Source organism: Delphinapterus leucas, chromosome 13 (assembly GCF_059928025.1).
Source record: "Delphinapterus leucas isolate spDelLeu-1000000601 "Yukka" chromosome 13, BTC_Dleu_Yukka2, whole genome shotgun sequence".
NCBI classification, from domain to species: domain Eukaryota; kingdom Metazoa; phylum Chordata; class Mammalia; order Artiodactyla; family Monodontidae; genus Delphinapterus; species Delphinapterus leucas.
Window position 1 is genome coordinate 9,253,001 of NC_143141.1, and position 23,896 is coordinate 9,276,896.

General features: G+C 43.2%; 1 protein-coding gene across 10 annotated transcripts in view; it reads left to right on the forward strand.

The window, feature by feature from the left end:
- Nucleotides 1–23,896, forward strand: part of TMEM131 (transmembrane protein 131) — a 221,942-nt gene that overhangs the window by 6,307 nt on the left and 191,739 nt on the right. For 7 of the 10 annotated variants that reach the window (XM_022599216.3, XM_022599217.3, XM_089922706.1 and 4 more), the window contains exon 1: nt 21,872–22,532. The exons of 1 other annotated variant lie outside the window; for it this stretch is intronic. In XM_022599216.3, the coding sequence (XP_022454924.1) occupies nt 22,352–22,532 (181 nt within the window). In that variant the 5' untranslated portion in view covers nt 21,872–22,351. Of the gene's footprint in view, nt 1–21,870; nt 22,533–23,896 lie in introns of those variants that run through there. 2 more of the 10 variants (XM_089922712.1, XM_089922710.1) reach the window with 1 other exon arrangement.

The window sequence follows — 23,896 nt, forward strand, 5'->3', positions numbered from 1 at the left end:
ATGCTTACATGTATTATGAGTATGCAAAAGAGATTCTAGGGTACAATGGTTTCCACACATCCTTGACTTCAGAACTCACATCACCCAGGAACAGTGGTCTGCAAAACATATTTAAAGATTACCTCTTCTACCTGTGCTCATTCCCTGCCCTGCCATGCACTCTCAGACCTTCATGCCCTTGAACAGTATTTCCTCTGCTTCAAAACTTTTCATACACCCACATTCATCTGATTAACTATTCACCCTTTAAAACTTATTTTAAGATTCTCCTTTTTTTTTTTTTTTTTGGCCATGCTGTACGGCTTGTGGGATATTAGTCCTCCAACCAGGGATCAAACCCACGCCCTCTGCCTTGGAAGCGTGGATTCTTAACCACTGGACCGCCAGGGAAGTCCCTTTAAAACTTATTTTAAATATCCCCTCCTTTCTGAAGTCTTCCCAAACTCCCTCTCATAGAATTAGCCACTCCATCTTCTGAGATTCCCTAGCATTCTGTACACACATCTGCTGAATCATCAATTGTCATATTGCATTATAATTGTGTTTGCACGACTCTCTTTCTTGTGACCTCCTTATGGGAACTGTCACCTCCTTGAGGCCAGCGATCAGTCTGACTCATCTTGATGTCCTCAGCATACAATATAAGGCTAGGGATTGGCAGCATCGTGAGTATTTGTTGAATGAGCAATGTCTTACTTCAGAAGGTGACGACCAATGGAAAGCAATGATCAAGATGATACATGCTCCAATTTTTAGTAGCAAGTCACTAGAATCAGGCAAGTCACTAGAATCCTCTGAGGCACAGTATTTCCTGGTGATGAGGACCACAGACTCTGGGGCCAGACTGCCAGGGCTTTAATCTACACTCTATCACTTGCTACCTGTGTAACCTAGGGCAACTTAATTACATTCCTGTAGCCTGAGATTCCTCATCTGAAAAGCAGGGGTACTAGCACACTCTACCTCACAGGATATGTGAGGATTAAATGAGAAATTCATGTAACATAGCTAGCACAAAGCCCTACACATAGGAAGGATTCAGTGAGCCGTGGCTATTTATATTGTTGGCTTTTCCTGCTTGTCACCTGCCTGCCACAACCTCCCCTCTAAGCATCAGTCTATTATCAGTATTCTCCCCTCCAGCTTCTTTACCTACCCACGCCCCTGCCTGTTCCTACGGCCCCTTACCAAAGCCTTTCTTCCCACTTATACCAAAAGGGTAGCATGAGTTGTCAGCATGTTCCAGCATGCGTTTATCACTGCATTCACCTAGAATGCTTTATGCATAGGCCCCACTTACCCCCCAAGGCCAGATTAGATCTGAGTCTGCCCATGAAGCTTTACCAACTCTTAATTTTTCCCCTCCCTTCTGCAGTGTTTGTCTGGTCCATATGATTTGACATTTGACTGCATACTTCCATTATTTCATATATGCAAGTGCTCTTACCTCAAGAAAGAGTATGGTCCTTCTGAGCAGGGACCTCAGCTCATTCTATTTCCTTCTGTAAAGACCTCCTAGACGCAAGACCCAGGAAACGGCCATTGCAGGATCCTTGAAGTGCAATAGGGCATCAGACCATCTCTGTAGATGCCTTTTGGGGTCTCAGTGATCGTACAGCAGAGGTTACACCCTCTCGGCTGCCTACAGAGTCCAGGCAGCAGGTTTGTGTGTGAGACTCTCAAGGTTTAGATAACTAAACATTGTAAGTCAGTAGGGTCATGTGTTATCTAAAAAGGTTTGATGGTGTTAGACTACGTGAGTAGAGGATAGGGTCTAGGACAAGGGCAAGAATTTTGTGTCCTCTCAGCTGGTGTGACATATTGTGTTTTATCCTTATACACTGATAGATTCTAGTGGCATTTCCAAGTGTAGGCAAAGGAGGGAAGGAAGGGTGTTTAGTAATCGAGAAATGGCGTCAGAGGATGGACAGCTGGAAGCGTTGAAGGTATTCAGTTAAGAAAACATACGGCTTAATGTGGTGTCCTTTGGTAATGATTGTTAGAGTTTTTTCCAACCCTTGAAATCTAGCCTTGGTAGTGACATGGCTATAACAACTTAGCAAGAGGCTCTTTATCAAATTACCTTTATCAAATCACTGTTAACTGGGTGATTTAGAAAGGTTCTTTTGCCTCTGTTCCCCCATTCCAACCTTAATTATAGAAAAAACAGCCCACGGTATTCTCCCCAAATCAGAGCTTTAAAACAACATGAACTATCTCATACAAAATGGAGTTCTAGACATCAGTAAAACAATACTCTCAACTGAGTGTAAGAAATGTAGTGAATGTTAAGTGTAGGAAGACGGTGAATATTATCCCGCAATACTGGCATTACGTTATTGCAGACTTGTTAGGTTACTACACACGTCTACTTGAGATCGTAAGGAAGCGACTCAGCAAACACTCCAACAACTAATGATCATGAAACAGTCTGAGAGATTTTAAATGTTCAAAAGGAACGAATGGAACCCACAAGGCAGGAAGAGAACATTAGGGAAAATAAGGATGCAAATAGAAATTTTAGACATGAAATATATAGTCAGAAAAGTTAAGAACTCAGTAGACAAGTTAACCAGTCTGGACGACTAGAGAGAGAACTAGTGGTTTGGAAGATGAGTCTGAGGAAGTTACACTGAAGCACAGAGAGAAGAACAGAGATTGTGAAAGTGAAATCAATTTAATGTGAAGAATAGAATGACGAAATCCAATATGAAACTAATAGGAGACCCAGAGGAGAGAACAGAGAGAATGAAGGAGAGGCAACACATTGAAGAGGTAATGGCAGAGAACTTACCAGAATTGGAGGACGATGAATGCTCAGGTTGAAAAGGCACACTGGGACTTCCCTGGTGGCACAGTGGTTAAGGATCCGCCTGCCAATGCAGGGAACAGGGATTTGAGCCCTGGTCCGGGAAGATCCCACATGGGGATGTACTTTGTATTGCAGGATGTTTAGCAGCATCTGTGGCCTCTACCTCATAGATGCCAGTGGGAACCCCACCCACAGTTGTAACAATGAAAACGGTCTCCAAATCAACCTCCCATTGTTTCTCAGATTCCTTTGACTACGATCCACAGCTGGATATTCTCACATACCTGAAACAAGTTTCAGAAAATATTTCTTATGCTTAATTGTCTGGTCTTTTCCATCCTTTTCTATTTCTTTTCTTTCTTTAATGCTCATGGTGACTTACCTGTCACTTCAATTTGACTTCTGCCTCAGAACTTCATCAAGACTGTTCTAGGTGAAGACCAGCAATGACCTCCTCGTCCAGCAGACCCTTTGCAGTCCTCAGCTTACCTGTGCCCTCAGTGGCACTACACAGCATGGCCCACACGCTCCTCCTGAAGTTGTCTCTTTCGTTAGCTACCATGACATCACGGCCCCTCATTTTCCTCTGCCTCCTCTGCTCTATTTGTCTTCCTTTCTGGATACTGCTTCTTTGTCTGATCTCTATATTGTGAAGGCTCTTAGAGGTCTGTCTTGTCATTTTCTCTCTTGCGCTAGATGATCTTCCACATTCTATGGCTTTCAATACCAACCATATGCCAAAGACTGCCAAATTTATGTTCAGCCCAGACCTCTCTTCTGAGCTTGACACCCACAGATCCAACTTCCTTCTTGACATCTGCCCTGTTGATGTTTCACAGACATCTAAAACGAAAACTCTTGCCTTTTCTCCAAATCTTTTATTCTTCCAACTTTTTAAATCTCAGTAAATGGTACCACCAATCCACACAATTGCATAAGCCAGAAACCTAGATGTCATACTTGACATCTCCCAGGTGTCCAATGGATCAGGGTCTGTCAACCTGCAAAATACATCCTGAGTCTGTCTACTTCCCTCCATCCCCAAGGCCTTCATCTTACTCCAAGTCTCCATTATCTTTCACCGAGAGCACTGCAATGGACTTCTAACAGTCTTCCTGTTTCATTCTAATCCAGTCTCCGGCCAAGAGAAAGCAATACTCTTAAAATATAAATTTGATCATATCTCTTCTCTGCTTAAACTCCTTCAATGACTTCCCTTTGAATTTGGAATCAAGATCAAAGATCTCAGCCTGGTCTATGAAGGTCTCCATGACTCCACCCCTGCCTGTCTCCCTAGACCCACTTGGCACTGCTTACTTATGTACTACCCACTGCTTAGTAGCTTGTCAGCTCTAGCCACACTGGCCCACCTTCTTTTCCTTCTATGAATTGCTGCCAATGCTCTTTCCCGCCTTGGGTCCTTGACTCTTCTTCCTCTGCCTGGAACACCTTTTCCTCACTCTTTGCAAGCCACTTCCTACTACTGCTTGAGGTGTCAGATGAACTTCCGCTTGCTTAAAGAGGCCTTCCTTGCTCATCACCTCCCACTCCAATCTAAATTAGGTCCCTGTTATACTCTCTCCTGATGCTCTCTACTTTTCCTTGATTGCACCGAGTAAGTAGCTGTGTAATTATTTGTGCTCCCCACGAGAAAGTAAACTCTATAAGGACTGTTTTTTTTTAATTTATTTTTTATTGAAGTATAGCTGAACTACAATGTTGTGTTAATTTCTACTGTACAGCAAGGTGGTTCAGTTACATACTGAATATATATATTTATATATTTATATTTTTATATATATATATATATATATACTGAAGTATATATAAAAATATATATACTTTTATATATATATGTATAAAAGAATATACATTCTTTTTCATATTCTTTTCCATTATAGTTTATCACAGGAGATTCAATATAGTTCCCTGTGCTATACAGTAGGACCTTGTGGTTTATCCCTTCTATATATAATGATTTGCATCTGCTAACCCCAAACTCCCAATCCATCCCGTTCCACCCCCCTCCCCCTTGGCAACCACAAGTCTGTTCTCTATGTATGTGAGTCTGTTTCTGTTTTGTTGATAAGTTCATTTGTGTCATTATTTGAGATTCCACATATAAGTGACATCATATGGTATTTGTCTTTCTCTTTCTGACTTTCTTCACTTAGTATGATAACCTCTAGGTCCATCCATGTTGCTGCAAATGGCAGTATTTCATTCTTTTTTATGGCTGAGTAGTATTCCATTATATATATATATATATATATATATATATATATATATATATACCACATCTTCTTTATCCATTCTAAGGACTGTCTTTTACACTCACCTTGAGCCTAGGTCACTGTCTGGCACGAATTCAGCACTTTATAAATATTAATCAGATGAATGAATGAACAGTGTTATTTTGCAGAAAGAGATGGTGGGATGAGACCCAATGGGATGACTAATAGGTGTTGAGGAAATTAAGATGTCAAATTTGCACTATTCTTTTGAGAAGAGTGACAGGAAAGGGCATGTGAGAAAGTAACTGCTTGGAAAGGGGCAGCAGGGTCAAAGGAAGTTTCCTGTTTTAAACCATCCAAAGAGTGACATCAATGGCATAGATGAGTCTGGTGTTGGCAGGCCTCTCTCTCTAACCGTGTCCTCAAGGAACTCAGCCAGTGTGCCATCAGGATGTGACAAGTGCCTTTCTGAGTCGTGTCCTTTTAGGTTCAAACGTCTATGACAGAGTTGCTGGTCCCCTACTCTCAACCCTCTTCTAACCATGGTTGTGTCCACTGCTCATCTCTTACCCCTGTTGTCAACTCAGCCCCACCTCGGCTGGGACTGCAAGATGTTTTCTTTCTAGACAACTCTGGCAAAACCTAAGTATGACCTTTGAGAACTGCTAACCCCAATATTGGAGGGTTGGTTCCAATAGAAACTAAGAATTTCTGCATTTTTACTTACAGAATTACAAGGTGATAATGAAAGTTGAGTTTTGTAATGAGTTTTAAATATCATCACCCAGGAAAGCTTTATCTCTTGCCATAGAGTCATAGCCTGTTGGAATATACTTGATGAACTGCCTCTTTCGCATGTGTGAGGTTGGACAAATCACTTTGTTTTTCTGAAGCTTCAGTTTCTTCATCAGTAAAATGAATGAGGGGCTGGATTAGACTCAGCTTGCAGTCAAGTATACATACATGTTCAGACCACATGATCCACCCTCCAAATCAGGGTATTTGAGGGTAGGACCAGGCCTCTGTATTTTAGGAAGGCTCTACAGATGCTTCTGACATACACTGCTGGTTACTGGCTTAGATTCTTTTAATTTCTAACATTTTATATTAATACCCCCCATTTGCTTAAAGTAAAACCTGTCTAATAATAGCGCTAAAATTTCCCTCACAAAATTTTGGCTACGATTGCATATAAATTGGGATTTTCTTTTTTTCTCAGGAGATACTTTATTCAGATGAATAATTCATTTATAATAAAAGAAACCCAAGTACTAATGTCTTATTAATCTATATGGCTATAATACATTCCCATGATTTAAATGAAACTAAGTATTTGATTTAGGAAGAATCCTACCGCAATAAATGAGATATCTTAATTAGGAAATGTTCTATAACATTCATGAGGAACAAAGGCAGTGTAAGAGTCTCCAAGCAAAACTACCTCATTTTACTACCAAACCTTTAGGCCTGAGAATCAGAGGAAAGTTCTCATACGGGGGATGAGAATAAAGAACTGAAACTTGCCATGGAATTGAGAACAGAAATTACAGGCATGGTTAAAAAAGTAGAACGTAGTTGTAGGGAAATCACCTTCTTGTAACAGAACCCAATGGGTGAGTCAGAAAGCAGATGAATGAGAAACCCTGGTGGGACAGGCTCAGAACAGTGATGGGCCCCAATCTCTCCAGTCCGTGCAGACAGGCGGGAGCAGCCATCTGTGGATGAAGTGAACCCTCCACCCCGCCGCAGGGAATGTAGACCTCCCACTACTGGCAAAGGTGCAGCAGGACAGTAATTCTACTGCTGCTAAGTGCCTCCATCATGCCAAAATCAAGCCTCAAAATCAGAACTGGCCTGAGTTATAGAAAGTAAAGTTGTTTTTCTTGCACACCCAGCTTTGTGAGCTGCAATCCACCCCTGCCACAGACTTGCTATTGTCATTACCTTCGTTACTGTTATCTCTGCCTTCATGTTGGGAACCTTTCTTCTCTGCTCTGTGGCTGGAGTGTAGATAACTAACATACCCTGAGTCCTTCCTGTTCAGGTCACCATCTCTCCTCCCATTTCTCTGGGTATAAATTGCCCGCCCCCTTCCTCCCTTCACTAATAGCAGGAGAATTCATTTATTCTCTCCTTCATTTCATTCAGTCATTCTAAAAATGCCATGTGTTAGAGACCACTTTAGGTTACAGAAATATAGCAGGGAATAGACAAGCTCCTTCTCTCCTGAAGATTGCATTCTGAAGGTGAGGGGCAGAGAGAAAACAAATAAATATATAATGTGTCAGGTGGTGACAAGTGCTCTGAAGATAAATATAGTAGGGTAAAGGAATGAAGAGAGACAGGAGACAGATGCTATTTTAGAGGTGGTCAGGGAGGCCTCTCTGTTGAGCTGACATTTAAGCAGAGAGTTCTGGGAACTTATAAAAATGCTTTATACACATGATAACCGCAGATAACCAGCCAACTGGCACAGTAGCGGGACTGTTCCCTTGACAGTATACGCAGAGCCCTGTCACAATCTAAGGCTAAATCAAATGACTTCTAAAAGACCGGTAAACGCCACCCGGATGCATAGCTTCACTGATGAAAGAGAAACTGACCCAAAATAAAAACTGTAGCAGCAGAAATGGGCTTCCACTTAGGGAACAATGTTCCCTAAAACATATGCAAAATTACTCAGCAGAAGAATAAGATTGTGACAAAACCTAAATACCTAAAACTATCCAATTGGCGTTTCCGAACAGTGTTTTCCCTTATGCAGTATTGATTTGGAAATGTTAAGAGAAGGTGGAGAAGTTCATGGTCCCACATTTTCCAAGCTTCCATGGGGAAATGGATAGTATAGGCTCTCAATTGCAAGTGAGGGAGGTGACTAGCTAAGAGTAACTAGAGAGCCTCGTGGTGATGGAACAGCCCTGTATCTTGATTGAGATGGTGGTTACATGAATCTACATGTGATAAAGCTGGATGGACCTAAATACACACACAAATAAATAAGTGAATGCATTAAAATTGGTGAAATCTGAATAGGCTCTATGGATTGTTCCAATGTTAATTTCTTACTTTTGACAGTATATATTCCTGCAAGATGTTACCATTGGGAGAAACTGGGTGAAGGGTACACAGAATTTCTCCTGGTTTTATTTCTTGCAACCACATGTGAATACGATTATATCAAAAAGTAAGTTAGAAAGAAACAAACAAAGAATTCAGGCATTCTGAGCCCTGAGCCTAAGCCTTGACGATGATGTAGGGCCAGTGGTTGCAAATGTTTTATGTGTCAAGGGATTCTTTAATTAGACAATATAATCTTTTTTTGTGTGTGTGGTACGTGGGCCTCTCACTGTTGTGGCCTCTCCCGTTGCGGAGCACAGGCTCCAAACGCGCAGGCTCAGCGGCCATGGCTCACGGCCCAGCCGCTCCGCGACATGTGGGATCTTCCCAGACCGGGGCACGAACCCATGTCCCCTGCATCAGCAGGCGGACTCTCAACCCCTGCGCCACCAGGGAAGCCCAACAATATAATCTTTTTAAATTTCTGTTATTCCGAGATGTTCTGTTTATCTCCTTAATGGACAAGAAGAATAAATCTAATTTAAAATAGTTTTACAATACATTTATTATTTTAATTAAGTCCTTACTTTCTCATGACATAATCCACATAAAACATCCCAATTCAATGTAGGGGGGAAAAAAAAACAGACTCTAAAATATTGTATTCCTTCCACAATTTCCCATTAAAATACAAACTTCTATAGCTAGAAAAGTAATCAAGAGGCAAAAAAGCTTTAAAATGATTCTCAGTGTCCGGCAACACAGCTTGAACTCCCCCGCATACTACTTGCATGCACTGTGCACTTGGAAGCTTTAGGAAGAAAGAAGTATCTTTGCTCTGCGTCCCAAGAGCTTCGCTCCAAACCCATAGGAATAATTCCCTTTTGTTCACCTTTGTTGTTTTGATTTATCTGAAATTTACAAAATAGGCACTGGAGGATACTGCATCACAATTAATTTTTTTCACATTTATTTGTTTTTAATAATCTACACAAAATGTTATGCTTAATTGTGGAAAAACGGATTTTTGAAAACTTGCATTTGAAGAACAGATTGGTTTATCCCAGGATGATGACCTGGCTGCTGTCTGGATAGTGGTGGGCTGGCTCTGCAGGGACCACGGGAGGGGGGTGGGGGTGGTCTGCAAGACTGTGTCTGGAAACTGCAAACCCGGGCCTGAGAAGCTGGAGAGGAAATTCCCCAGGACACGTCAGAGCTCAGAGCCCTGGGGAACTGGAGAGTAGGAAAAGGGCGAACCTGACCTCAGAACTCAGGGCCAGAGCTGAGCGGGGGCAAGAATCCTCTCTCTGCCCCAAAGTGCGGTGACCCAGGGACCATCCCACCCGTGCAAGACCCCAGCCAGCGAGGCTCTGGAAAGCCTGTTTCTCCTTCACCTTCTCTGCCTGACCCTTCCCTCTTTCTGTGGTAGGAATGGACTAGTCGAGAAAAAATATAAAGAATATTTTAATTGTAAGTTTAAAAAATTATGGATTTCCCAGCCCAAGATATATCATTATTATTATTTTTTTAATCAATGAGAAACATTTTCATCGAGCCTTTGGCTGCTGCATGACCCATCTCCCAGGAGTCAGGTGCCAGGTGACAATGACAATAGCTTTGACGGGTGCAGTGGTGTCTCAGAGCACAGGAAAGGACAAGTTGTGCAAAGATGTGAGGTGCAGCTAAGTTAACTTGCTGCTTTTTAGCGTTCATATTTGATTCTAGATTTTTCTGTTAAGTTATGCAGAACCCAGATCCGGGTGAATGTCACTTGTTTTGTAGCCTCCAGCAATACGTCCAAACACTATCAGATTCCTACCTGTGCAGCCCAGGAAATTAGTACAATATTTAAGGTACCAACTCAGCTCACGGTGATCCTCTCACTGCCCCTCTTACCAGGAGTGGAAGAGCCACTGGTAGCCTTGACTATCCCGAAATACTCCCCCACCCTTCCCATCCACCCCTAACACATCTAATGGGTCCTGCTTCTCCTTCCTGAGAATTGACAGTCTGAAATTCTAGTTCTGTCTGTTCTGTGTTTTGAACAGACACTGCAGCCCAACATGTTTTATGCCATGGGGCATAACAGAACACACATCTTCAAGGGTAGGAGTGAAGCACACGAGACGCACATAGAGGGAAAAGGTCCTCCGAGGCATTCCTCTTCCATCTCCCTTTCTGAAACCCAGCCATAGCTCCAACTCGGGGGTCTATGAGACGCTCCGTTTTTCTTGTAATAATGTCTGCCTTTCTGGCTAATCTGGCCTGAGTCCGTTTATTTTACCTTCAGTGGAAGTGTCCTAATGAACCCTGGTAGGGTCTGCAAGGTCAAAGACTGCTGATTGGCTGTCACAGTACCTGGCATGTCGTAGGGACTCAATGAACAGATATTGAATTAATGCATGAAGGATACCCTGGGCAAGCATGCCATGCGTGGGAGGAAATGTCAGAAAAGCAGCGTTCCCCTGCTTTGTGGGAATGACGGAGGAATGGTGGAGCTAGTTATACAAGAGAACATACTCAGAGGAGAAGAAATGGCAGGCGGGAGTCTATCCAAAATCCTGTAAACATCCTCTCCATATTTTGATGATTTCCCAGATTGTGAATTTACCTTCAACCGTAGAAGCCAGATCTTAACTTTTCCAGCCTCCCTTTCCACTGGAGTACAGGTGTTTGACTTGTGAGACACCGCTTGGAAGCCAACTCCAAGAGGAAAGGGGCAGGACCTAGGGCACCCACACTGCCTGTGTGCTGGGCAGAGGCAGAGGCAGGTTCTGGGGGTGGACCTTCCTGACCAGGTTGGTTCTGTGAACAGATTGTGGACAATGCCCATAAAAGCTCAGCCCAATATGTCCCTTTAGCTCTACTAAGGACACTGTGATCTTTCTAATACCTCTTAATAAACTGACTAGAGTGGATGCAGGGAATAGAAGCTGGAGTCTTCATCATGCAGTCAGAGCTGAGAATCACGTCTGAGAGTCAAGATGAGAATCCAAGATGAAAGCGAGGAAAGTAGGGAGCCAGGAGAATGACTTTTCTTCTTTTTTAAAAATTTTTATTGGAGTCTAGTTGATTTACAATGTTGTGTTACTTTCTGTTGTACAGCAAAGCGAATCAGTTATACATATAGCCACTCTCTTTTAGATTCTTTTCCCATATAGGCCATTACAGAGTATTGAGTAGAGTTCCCTGTGCTATACTGGATGGACCTACAGATTGTCATACTAAGTGAAGTAAGTCAGACAGAGAAGGACAAATATCGTATATCACTGATATGTGGAATCTAAAGAATGATCTTTTCAAACAACCAATTTTGAGATTGATTTTTCTCTATTGTTTGCCTGCTTTCTATTTCATTAATTTTCATTCCTATCTTTATTATTTACTTCTTTCTATTTTTATGAGCTTGATTTTCTGTTTTTATAGCTTCTTAAGGCAGAAGCCTACATCATTGATTTGAAACTTTTCTTCTTTTCTAGTGTAAGCATTTAAAGTTATCCTCCTTCTAAGTGATACATAAACTTCATACCACAGATTTTGATATGTTGGGTTTTCATTATCCTTTAGTTAGAAGTACATTCTAAGATTTCCAATTTGACGCATGCATTAATTAAAGTGTTTAATTTCCAAACATGTTGGGGTTTTCATATTCCTGATATCTTTCTATTATTGATTTTTATTTTAATTCCATGGTGGTGAAAGAACATACTCTGTATGATTTCAGTCCTGATGAACTTATCGAGGACTGTTTTATGGCCCAGGAGATGGTGTATCTTGATAAACTCATAAGCACTTGGAAAGACTGTGTGTTCTGTTCTTCTTAGGTGGAGTGTTCCAGAAACATTGATTAGGTCAAGTTGGTGGAAAGTGTTGTGTAAATCTCTGTTCTTATGATTTCTGTCTACTTTTTCTATTTAAATACTGATAGAGGAATATGAAAATCAGCTTGGTAATTTTGGATTAGTCTAGTTCTCCTTTCATTTTCATCAGTTTTTAAGATTTTCTTTTTCTTTTTAATATTCACAACCCCTTGTATCAGGTATCTATTGCTGTGTAACAAATTAGCCCCAACTTAGCTGCTCAAAACAACATGCGTTTGTTATCAGGAATCTGGGTATGGCTCATCTGGATGCTTCTGGCTCAGGTCTCTGACAAGTCTGGCATCGAAGGGTCAGCCTGGCCTGTATTCACAGTCATCTCAAGGCTCCCAGTTATCGTCCAAGCTCACTCATGTGGCTGTTGGCTGCCTCAGGTCTTTTCTGGCTCTGGGCTACAGCCTTGACTAGGGGGCCTATCCACAGAGCTGTTCATAACATGGCAGCTTTCGTCCCCCTGAGGAGACAGAGAGAGACTTTTGTAACCTAATCTTTAAGTAAAGTCATATCACTTTTGCCACATTCTGTTTATTAGAAGTGATGTTAGACTCAGCCCATACTCAGGGGTGGGGGGTAGAGAAAGCTGTGAATAACAGAATGTGGAGATCATTGGAGGTCATCCTGGAGGCATCCCACACACTCTTCAAGGCACTCAAAACAGAAAGAGATCTCAATATATATACCTATGGAGACATACGTAAAAAAATACATGTACATACGTATACATATATGTGTAAATATATACATATTTGGTGGTAATGGATTGTCTCATGGCATGTGGAAATGCTAAGCAACCAGTCCTCAGGAGAGTGAGGCTCAAGGCAGCTATGAGGACTCTGCAGCAGGAGTTTGTCAATGGTCCTATGTAAGCTCTGTCATTTACATAACTCAGAATTCATCCTCCATGTCCATATTTCTTTGTCATAAATTTCAAGAGAATCTGATTGGACCAGCCCCTGGGATAGGAGTTCATAGCCAGTCAACTATGGCAGGGAAACAAGATCATGGAGGATAAAACCCAAGACCAGAGGTCCACCCCTGTGGGCAAGGGAGCAGTGCTCATAGAGGAAGGATGGGTTATATGCCAGGTATCACCCTGGTGATGCTCACAAGTAGTGCTTCCGTCAGAATACGTTGGCAGTGGCTGAAATCGAGAGTGGACTGGCTCAGGGGAGAAGATCTGACCTGAAGACCAAGGGTCTTAGGGGGCAGAGGAACATTCATAGTAGCCCTTGTGTCCTACCCTGGGTCTTTGTGTGGCCCAGGCTCAGGCCCCACACCTTTCTGTACACCTCAAAGAGATCACAGGTCTCTGTGCACCCTGTTAATGACCAAAGGAACTTTGGTGTCCTGCCAGGGTCACAGAGTAACCTAAGAAGAGGAGTTTGGCTCAGGGTTGGACTCAAGTCTTAGGTGCTGGACTGTGCCAGCAACTGTGGCCTCAGGAGGCTCTGAGCACTTGGCCTCCTCAGCAGGCAGGAGGAAGTGGTTCTGTGGTCCCACCAGATGTTTCAAGGCATGGGCATTATCTGCTGCTACCCTGGGCTAAGTTTGGTTGTTTCAGATATTTGGCAAGTGCAAGAATCCTTTGGATGAAATACGACCCAGGGCTTGATGACTTGATCTCTCTGGTCAGGCCCCACTGGCACAAGTGATGGTCTAGGATGCCTTCTTAGCCATATGTAGAGAAACTAGATCTGGGGCTGAAGCAGCTGAAAGCCTATTGTTGCTTTTTTTAAAAAACAGAAAATTCCAAGCATACCTAAAAGTAGAGAGACTGGCATAATGAAGCCCTGCACCAATCACCCAGCTGCAACTGATCAATTCATGACTAATCTTTCCTCTATAACCCTACCCACTGCAGCCATTTACCCTGTAGATTACTTTGAAGCAAATTCCATCATATAATTTCATTCATAAATATTTCAGGATGTATGTCTAAAAGATAAATTCTCATTTTAAAAAATCAATAACCATTATCACATCTAAGATAATTAAAAATTCTTTTTCAAAAATCCAGCCAGTATTCCAATAGTCCCTGTTATTGCCTTTTTAATGTACAAACTCTAAAAATTAAAATTAGGATCCCCCCCAACTGCTTTTAAAAGCATTCATTGGTGATAATATTCGCAATAAAATATATTAAACCATGAAACAAAACAATAAATGATAAAAAGTTTAAGTTGTTCTTTACAATGTGATAAATCATGAGAAACTGAAACCAGTTTCCATCATCTTTTTTCAGGCTGCTGCTTCTTATTTTCCAAGAAGGAAAGAAAAAATGATTAAAGCCTGAAGTTGTCATTAGGGCTATTAAATTGTCTCACCCTCTCTCCTTGCAGCCACAGGAGAGATTACAGTTCCTCAGTCCCTTAAAGTGAGGTGTGGCCACATGACTTGTTCTTACCGAAAGTTGTGAGTGGAAGTGATGAAATGTCAGCTCTCATCAGATAATTTAATTTCCATTACGAGCCCCTCTGAAGCATTCTTTTCACTGTGCTATAGTGAGTGACTCAGGTTACTCCATCACCTGGGGTCCTGGAGGAACAGGTAGCAGATGAGAGAAACAAATTTGTTGCTTGAAGTCACTGAGAGTTTGAGGTTGTATGTTATCGAGGCATAACCTGGCCTACCTTGACTCATGCAAAGTGTTTAGGCTTGAGCAGGTGATTTCAGGGAAGGTCAAGCTATGGCTAATAACCTTTTAGTGAGAACCCTCTTGAGGGATCATTGGATTCACCTCTTAGGATTTTACTGAATTGATCTGTGCTGTCCTTTAGGTAGAGCAGTGGAATCTTAATTCTTCGGGCTTTGACATTATTATAAGAGGAATACAATAATTAAAAGAGCACCCTGACAAATAAAACACCTTAGATGTATAAAATATTAAATGGACCTGAAGTTGAAACAAAAGATGAAACCCTGGCCTGCAGCGTCATGTCTCTGCCCTTCTGTTACCTTGGACAGCTCCCTTCATTTCTGGGCCTCAGTTTCCTGTTCTGTAATGATAATCATTATTACAAAAGTGACACTACTGGGCACCTTACACAGGCTAGATAGTTCCGTGGAACTTAATTAATTTAATCCTTACAACTAGCTTTCAGTAGTTAATTTTTTGTACCATTTTTAAAAACACAAAACTGGAAACATATTTAGAGAGGCTGCATAATTGCCCAACAATAGCTGCACGTGGAGGGGGTACTTCCAAAGCCATCCTCAACTAAAGGTTTAAGGTCCATTTCTTGTTCTAAAATCCTGTGGATTTTTGGTGTAAGGCTATTCACAACTAGTAAAATCACATTGTCAAAAAGAGAATAATATTTTCTCCAACAAAAAGAAGCATTCTTTTATTTGCAATCATATTTTCCATCGTGTGACAGAGCACATACTTTATGAAGATCAAGGACTCTTCTATTAATATTCCCTGGCCTGTGTACTGTCAAAGGGATTCAAAGCATCAAACCTTTATGATAGAATTCAGATGCTAACCGTAATGTAGACTCTGAAACACAAATATTCCCCCTGAGAGCTTGTGCAGACTTTCTTTCCTTTTTTCTTTTTCTTTCTTTCTTTCTTTCCTTTCCTTCTTTCCTTCCTTCCTTCTTTCTTTCTTTCTTTCTTCCTTCCTTCCTTCCTTTCTTTTTTTTGTAAATTCTTTTCTTTTTTTATTGAAATATAGTTGATTTACAATGTTGTGTTAGTTTCAGGTGTATAGCAAAGTGATTCAGTTATACATATATATATATCTACTTTTTCAGATTCTTTTCCCTTATAGGTTATTACAAAATATTGAGTATAGTTCCCTGTGCTATTCAGTAGGTCCTTGTTGGTTATCTATTTTATGTATAGTAGTGTGTATATGTTAATTCCAAACTCCTAATTTATCCCTTCCCCCCTTCTCCTTTGGTAACCATAAGTTTGTTTTCTATGTCTGTAAGTCTATTTCTGTTTTGTATATAAGTTCTTTTGTATCATTTTTTTTTTAGATTCCACATATAAGTGATATCATATGGTATTTGTCTTTCTCTGACACAGACTATTTCTTTGCTGACACTTTTCTTTTCAGAATAATTCAAAGACTTGTTAATTCATGGTCATAAAGACATTTTGCCAGCCACGTTGTATGGTTTTACAATACCAGACTTACAACACCAAATTTAATTTGTGGTTAAAATATTGGAAATTAAAGTAATGATGTTTAGAGAAGGGAGAATTCACTTTATGGAAAACACTGCTTAGGCGTGTGTGCGTGTGTGTGTGTCTGTGTGTGTGTGTTACAGCTATGATATCTGCTCCCGGACCGCCATTACCAGCTCCACACATAATGGCCAATTCTTGGTTCCCCATTTAGGGAACTCACACCAGACTTGGCAGAGAGAATTGTGTCTCTCCTGCATCTTCATCTCAGCTAATGTTTTTATTTTACTGTCATACATTAATGTTTTAATTTTGTTTTTCATCATTTCTGGTCTCCATCTGAGCACCTTAAATATATTGGTCCTCATCTTAACTGAACATTCCTGAAATCTTTACTGTTAGGTTAAATAATAGGGAGAGGTAGGAACACCAGTCTGTCAATACATTGTTCAATGTCATTCCCCCCCACCCCCACCGCCTCCCAGTGGCTTTCCAAGGCTGCTAATTAACATCCGACCATGATATCTTAAGTACAGGTGAATGATTACTGAAATAGGTTTCTTTAATAATGGTGTTTAGGAAAGTTCAGGAAGTCAGGGCAGCCTAAAATTCCATATCAAAGTTCTTATTGAGTATGAGAGAGGACAATGGTACAGGAGGTGAGAGGAACAGGGAAAATACTGGAGGTACCCTCTGTCCTCAAGAATATTATTTTCCTCCTTTGAATGGAAAGACCACCAAACCACATGAAATAGCTCAAAAAGTTATAGGATTAACAATAATTCTAGAAGAGAAACAGTTAGGTACTGGAGTCTGTTGAGACTTTGAAACGGCAGGCTGAAATTTTGGTTTATTTCAAACTAGGCTGTTTGCCATGGAAATGTTTTTTGAGAATGCTAGAAAGACTAATATAGGCTTGTAAAATGTGTCAGTCAGCTTGGAAGGAAAATGTTGAACAAAATCATAGTTAATTCTAGCATTTAATGCAAAATGCTTATTAGTAGAGGTGTAAATGTGGTCGCAGTTACAGTCATCGATGAGGCCCTGGTTCAAGTAAATTTGGAAATTGCAAAGGCATCTAGTTTTCTTGGAATATCCAAGTAAAACGCTTCCAATAGGATGAAATCCACATAAATAGTGGGCTCAACCCACCGTCTCCCAAGCTACTATCCTCATCCCGCAGCATGAACCCGTCTGGGGTTTATTTGCCTTACCCTAGGCTACAGCAATTTACCTAATAATTGAACAGACTTAAACCTGGGGCTTCATGAATTGCTTTTTTTTCTTTTGAAGAACAATGCTATGGAAAACCTACCAAGGAATAAGGCACGCAGCAGACAGAATGAGCAGGTTACTCTGTACATTAAAGAAGATTGTCAGTATGCTACATTTCTTCTTATTCCCTTATTGCTGTGGGCTTTATTCATACTCCGAACTAGATGAAAGAGAACTGAAAACAAAGAAAAAACAGTAGAAGTTGCAAAGGCTGGATAAATAAAGACATTGGTGGAACCCAGAGTTGCCTTCATTTAATTCTCCTCCTCATTTCTCCTTTGGTTCTCTCCCTCCTATGACATTTTGTACCTATCTATCTTATCCACTAAGACTTTAAGTTCCCTCGAGGGAAAGGACTATGTCTTACCGATCTTTATCTTTTGGTATTATTCATTCATTCATCCATACATCAGTCATTCCATAAGTGTTACTGAGAGCCTAATATATTCCAGAAGCTTGGGATACATCAGTGAACAAAACAGATGGAGGTGAAAGACAGATCAAGACAACACATAATGAATAAGTAAATTAAATAGTATTATAGAAAGTGATAAATTTTATGGAAAAAGAAAAAAAGCACAGGGTCAGGAGGATTGGGACTTGGGGTTGGATATATTATTAAACTGCAGTTATTAACAATGGTGATCAGAGTACGCTTCACTAAGAAGGTGATGACAGAGCTAAGACTGGAAGGAGGTGAGAAAGTGAGCCAAGCAGGGAACTGGGGGAGGAGAAAGCACTTCAGACAGAGGGAAGAGCTGGGACAGAGGCCCTGGAGAAGAAGCATCCCTGGTATGTTTGAGGAACACAATGGAGGCGAGTTCAGCTGAAATTAACTGACCCCAGGGGAGTGCAGTAGAAATGGAAGTCAAAGTTCATGGGGGGCCAGATTGTGTAGAGCCACGTGGGCCAGCAGAAGAGCTTTGGTTTTTACCCCGAGGTGGGAGCCACTGCAGGAGGCACGGAGGTATCTTACGCTTTAAATGGTCATTCTGCCGCTCTGTGGACAATAGACTATAAACATGCAAATTTATGTCAAAAAAGAAAGCAAATACCACCAGAACTTAAAAAAATAAAATCAAAGCTGAGTTTATATACTTGTCAGGCAAGGAAACACATCAGTGAAAAAGTTTACTAATTCATGAATTGGGAAAAGTCAGGGTTTTTTAAGTGCTAGAAAGAGGAAAGGGGGTTCATGGGGGTGAGGCTAATCTAAGATTGAAAGCCAGCACCCTCATAGGAAAGAACAGTGCTGGATCAAACAGGGAACTTTGTTCCATGGGCAGAAACAAGTCTTCAGTTAGGTCTAATAAGGGTCTGGCCTAGGGGTCACTCAAAGTTCACAGTCCTTTATCAGTTTCAGTTGGTTTGAACCAGTTGCGGTATAACATAGCATCCCATTTTGATATCTCCTAGGCAAAGGCTGTAAGTGGAAAATTTTCCTTTTACAGTCGGGCACAGAGAAACCTGTTAGGAAGCTCTTGCAGAGATCCAGGTAGAAGATGACGGGGCTCATCCCAGAGTATACCATGGAGGTGATGAGAAGCAGCAACTGGTGGTTGGAGTTGCCCTGGAGACAGGAAAAGCTGTGGGTGGAAGCGGTTTGGGGAACAGATAAGGAGTTCGTGTGAGTTTCAGATGTCAAATAGATGCAGCAACAGGGACAGTGAGGTCTGGCTGGTGACGTAAAGTTGGGACTTGAAAAAGAGTATAGATGGTGTCAAATACCAGGATCCCATGTGCCGTCAACCAGTGAGCCAGTGAGATGGAGCCCTGGGGACTCCAACAGTATTTTCCCCTCCAGGTCCCAAATTTTAATTCATATATATTTTTATTACAATGAAAGTATTCTTGTAAGCCTCCTCAAATATTTTGTGGAATGAAGTGGGAGTATAAATCAATGATCATTGGAACGTTCACTGTGCCTCATATGGTGTTTTAATTTCCCCCAATTTATTAGATGCCATTTTACAGATAAGGAAACTGAGGCCAGAATAGTTGAGTAGTTTGCCTAGCATCATGTAGCTAATAAAGGCAGGGCTGGGATTTCAGCCCAAGTTCACCTGAGTCCCTTTTAACTCTGCTTCCGATAGTTACTAATCTGGGTAGAGAACAAAGTTGACTAGAAGGTGAGGAGTCCCAACTGTTTGTAGTTCCTGGCATGTTGCAACTTAGTGCAATAGTCTTTAAACTTGAGCATGTATCAGAATCACCCAGTGGCTTGTTAAAAGACAGACTCAGGACCTCAACCCAGAGTTTCTGATTCCACATGTCCGGGATGTGGTCTGCTAATGTGCATGTCTGATAAGTTCCCAGGTGATGATGCTGGTGCCGCTGGTCTGGGGAGGACACTGTGAGAACCACAGGTTTAGCCGCTTTTCACTGATTCTGCCAGTGAAATAGCCTGCCAAATGCCCAGGTCTCCCTAATTCCCCAAAGGGGATTAGAGGGGTGTCTGCTGCTAATTGGAACTTCAGAAGGGTCCTTGGTGATAATTCCTTCGCCTTTTTTTTTTTCTTTTTTTTTGGCCGCACCGTGCAGCACGCGAAATCTTAGTTCCCCGACCAGGGATCGAACCCGGGCCCCAGCAGTGGAAGCCTGGAGTCTTAACCACTGGACTGCCAGGGAATTCCCAGTTCCTCCAGTTTTAACGTAGTTCTCTCCTTCCCAAGGCACACGGCTGTTGGGGGAGAGGGGATGATGGGGTGATGGCGGCTCAACTCCAGGTGCTCTCCAACACAGTTTACCAAGCTGTCCAGTAAGTTCTTCTTTTATTATTATTCTCCCAGCAGTCTCGTTGCCCTTTCCTGGGAACAAACTACCATCATCACCCCTGTGACTCCCAACATCCATCAGGCACAGGGGGGGTTCAGGTATGGTGGGCCCTAAATGCTTACACAGCTATTGGGGATGGGGGACTTAAAGAACAAGAATACAAGCTTATAAACACACAATTAGATGCAGGGCCTTGAAAGAAGCTTGTGCAAGAGAGGGGCCCTAAAGCTTCAGCTTCATTAGCTTCATGGGAAATCAGCCTCTGATCAAACAGGTCTGTATATGTCTAGGCTCCAATTATAGCCATATGCTTAGTTCCCATGGGGCTCTTGAGCCTCAGGCTAATGAGAGGATGTGGTCGATTCCTGTGTAAGAGAACCTGAGCGTTTCATGGTTGAAGAGACTTGTCTGCCCTGAACCTGGTAGTTGGTGAAGGGCTGCTGAGTCCTTGTGCCGCACCTTGAAGGTAAGTTTTGACCCAGCTAAGGCACTCAGTTACTTATCCTTGGGCTTGATTTCTTCGGTGAGTTAAAAGCCTTCCGGATACAAACATGGAAAAGCCAACTTAGAGATAATAGTAATTATTCCTATTTAATTATACCAAGAACAAAATTCGATTAAATTCTGATTCTAATATTCAGAAAAGTAAAAGTGCTTTTCAAAAATCAGGGCAAGGCTATTAAAATGCAAAGTGCTTGCTTGACAAAGAAGACTACTGCATAGGGTAGCACTTTGAGCTTCTTTTTTAAGTCTTCCTGAAATTTTATTTTCCCACGTAGTTTGTTCCAAGACGTATGAGGGGTGGACTTGGCCTACATACAAGGATTCACTCAACAAATCCTGCTAAGCATAAGCAAACGGCTCTGTAGTTAGGGGAAGTTACTAAGATAGTTACTAAATTAGGAATTAGGGGAAGTTACTAATTGATTAAAGAGGGAGTTTGTAGCGAACAGCCACGCCCACGAAGAACCTTGACCTAAGCTGAAAAGGGCATCTAAGAGGTATGAGGTGGCTTCCCGAAGGGGACTAAAAGAGACGGCATTTGTGTTGAGCCTTGAAGGAAATATGTGAATAAAATGTCTTAAGAATTATTCCAAGACGGAGAAAGCCAGCATGAACACTGGACGCTGTTCTGGAGAACAGTCTGCCCTCTGCCTCCAGAGACACTGCTGTTTTATACACACACACACAAACACACATCCCAAAGGGCTTTCTCGCTGCAAAGTGGGCACAATCCAAGGGCAGGAGGAGTCCATTAAGCGTTCCTGGGTGCTGTGTCTTGAAGGATACAAAGATGAACAGAGCAGGTCCGCGTCCCCAAGGCAGCGCCACCAGGAACTCAATCAGGCCATGGGTATTCTCGAAGCGGCTGAGAGGCGGAGGTGCGGCCAGGAGGAGTCACTGGAATGCATTTTCCGTGCTGGGCCTCGAGGTATGGATGTGCACTCAGTCCTCTGGAAGGCTCTCGCATTGCAGTACCAGGGATGCAGGGGTTTGTCCCCTGCTCACAGCAGCGTCCCAGCCTGCCCCAGCGCCCCGCAGCCCCTCCCCGGCCCCGGCCCCGCCCCCGTACCAGGGCGGCTGCGCGGCCAGGCCTCCCGGTCCGCACGTGATCGCCGTCACTGCCTCCGCGAAGCCTGAACCGCCATCATAAGTCCTGGCGGCTGGGCCCTGGCCTGCCTCCCTCCTCCTCCTCCCCTGGGGGCCAAGGGTGACGGGTTGGGGGTGTGCTGCCCTCGTCCCGCCTGGCCACTGAAGCCGTGGGCCTCCGAGGGCAGGAAGACGAGTTCCGACCCACGGACCCCGGGGCGGGCAGACTGCCAGGCGGGCCGCCCAGGTGACGACACGGCGGGGGCGGTGCCCAGGGCCGCGCCCCGCCCCTCGCAGGCCAGCGCCCAAAGCCCGCGGCCCGTGCCCGTTTCCAGTATGGCCGACCGCTGTACTTGACCCGCGGCCTCTCCGCTTCGACTCTCCGTAAGCGATGCAGAGGCCGAGGCCGTGACTGACACTCTTGCTCACACGCACGCACGGACCCAGACCCACGCCCGGAGTCCGAGCCCTGGGCCCAGAACCGCTCTCGCCCCCGGCGCCGCGGCCAGAGCCCGGACCACGGCTTCCGCGCCGCCGCCGCCTAGCCGAGAAGGACCGCGCCGGATCTCGAGCGCGGCGGCCCGCGGCCGGCAGGGATGGGGAAGCGGGCCGGAGGAGGAGCACCAGGAGCCGCCGCCGCCTCCACGTCCCCCGGGGCCGGTCTGGAGCCCGCGGCCAGCCGCGGCGGGGGCCCGCGGAGCGCGGCCGCCGGCTTCCTGGGAGCGCTGCACCTGGTGATGACTCTCGTCGTGGCCGCGGCGCGGGCCGAGAAGGAAGGTGGGTGTCAGCCGGCCGGCATCTCCCGGGCCCGGCCCCGCGGCTGTCACCGCGCCCTCGCGGAGGCCGCTGCCGGGCTGCGGCCGGGGAGGAAGGGCCGCGGCTCTGGGCTCGGAGGGCGGCCGAGCGCGGGGCTCGGTCCGGCGCGAAGTTGCTTGGTCGAGTCCCGTCCCGAGCCGGGAACTTGCGGTTCGGATGCCAACTCGCGGCGTTGGCCGCACGGAGTTGCTCTTGTTCTCCGTGATTCCTTCCCCTCGTCTTCCCTGTTGTCTCCTGTCACTGCCGTTTCAAAACTTCCTGAGTTCTCATATATTGTTGCCACTTGGCTCACTAGGTAGGAGGGGCATATTTTTAGACTTGATTGCTGTTAATAGGCAAATTTGAGGACACTTTTTTTTTTGGTTGCGGTTTTAATAGCGGCGTGCGAACAGAGCTCACTTTAAAATGTAAGAATAGCGAGACTGGTGGAAAGGCTTCAAGACAGCTTACCGAATTTTACTTTGCATTTGTTCAAACATTTTGGGAGGAGGAATCTTGTTTTTTCAGCTTCCCTTTTCAGTATCGCTTTGCAATATTGATGATTGTTTAGCTAACAATTCTCTCTCTCCATAGTACAATTCTGCTTAGCTCTCTATTGAGCTATTGAAAGTCTGTTTATATTTTTTACATGTTTTAAGATACTTAATTGGGTGTCATTGTCTTTAATGTGAAAGACTTTAAAAACCAATGTCAAGTTTCTAGTTTGCAAACCTTTATAATTTACAGTTAAGGGCTGACCCCTAGTTTTAAAACTCTCGTTAGTATTGTACGACTGTAACACCGGTACTTCTACAGGGTTAAAAAATCATTTTGTAACCTAGAAGACCAGATCTGTAATTTTGTCATTACTACGTGTTTTTTTGAGCCTGGGGAAATGAGTGACCACAGAGCCTTCATGAAGAAATCACTAAAAGTGAATGGTTTTTAAAAAGCTAAGCAAAACTTGTTAGTTTAGCTTCTGTTTCACACTAAACTGCCACTGCAAAGAAAATAATTTCTTGCCGCAATGACTTTAAGGTTGATGTTCTACTTTACAACTAAAGTCACTTGCTTTTTATTGTTACTGAGGGCAACAGCAGAGCAAACCAAATTAATGTTAAAGTACAGTGTGTTTCAGTTTACTGTTTATTTTTTTGCTCAGAACAGTACATTCTCTCACTTAACTCTAAGCAACCTTAGTCTGGGTTAACCTAGGTGAAAGTTATTCAGAGAATTGCCATCTGTAGAAAGGATTAATTGACAGAGGCAAGATTATTTCCTGAATAAACTATTGCTGCTTTAGGACTAGTCAGGCCTGGGGTTGTCATAGTTCATCTTTGGTTACA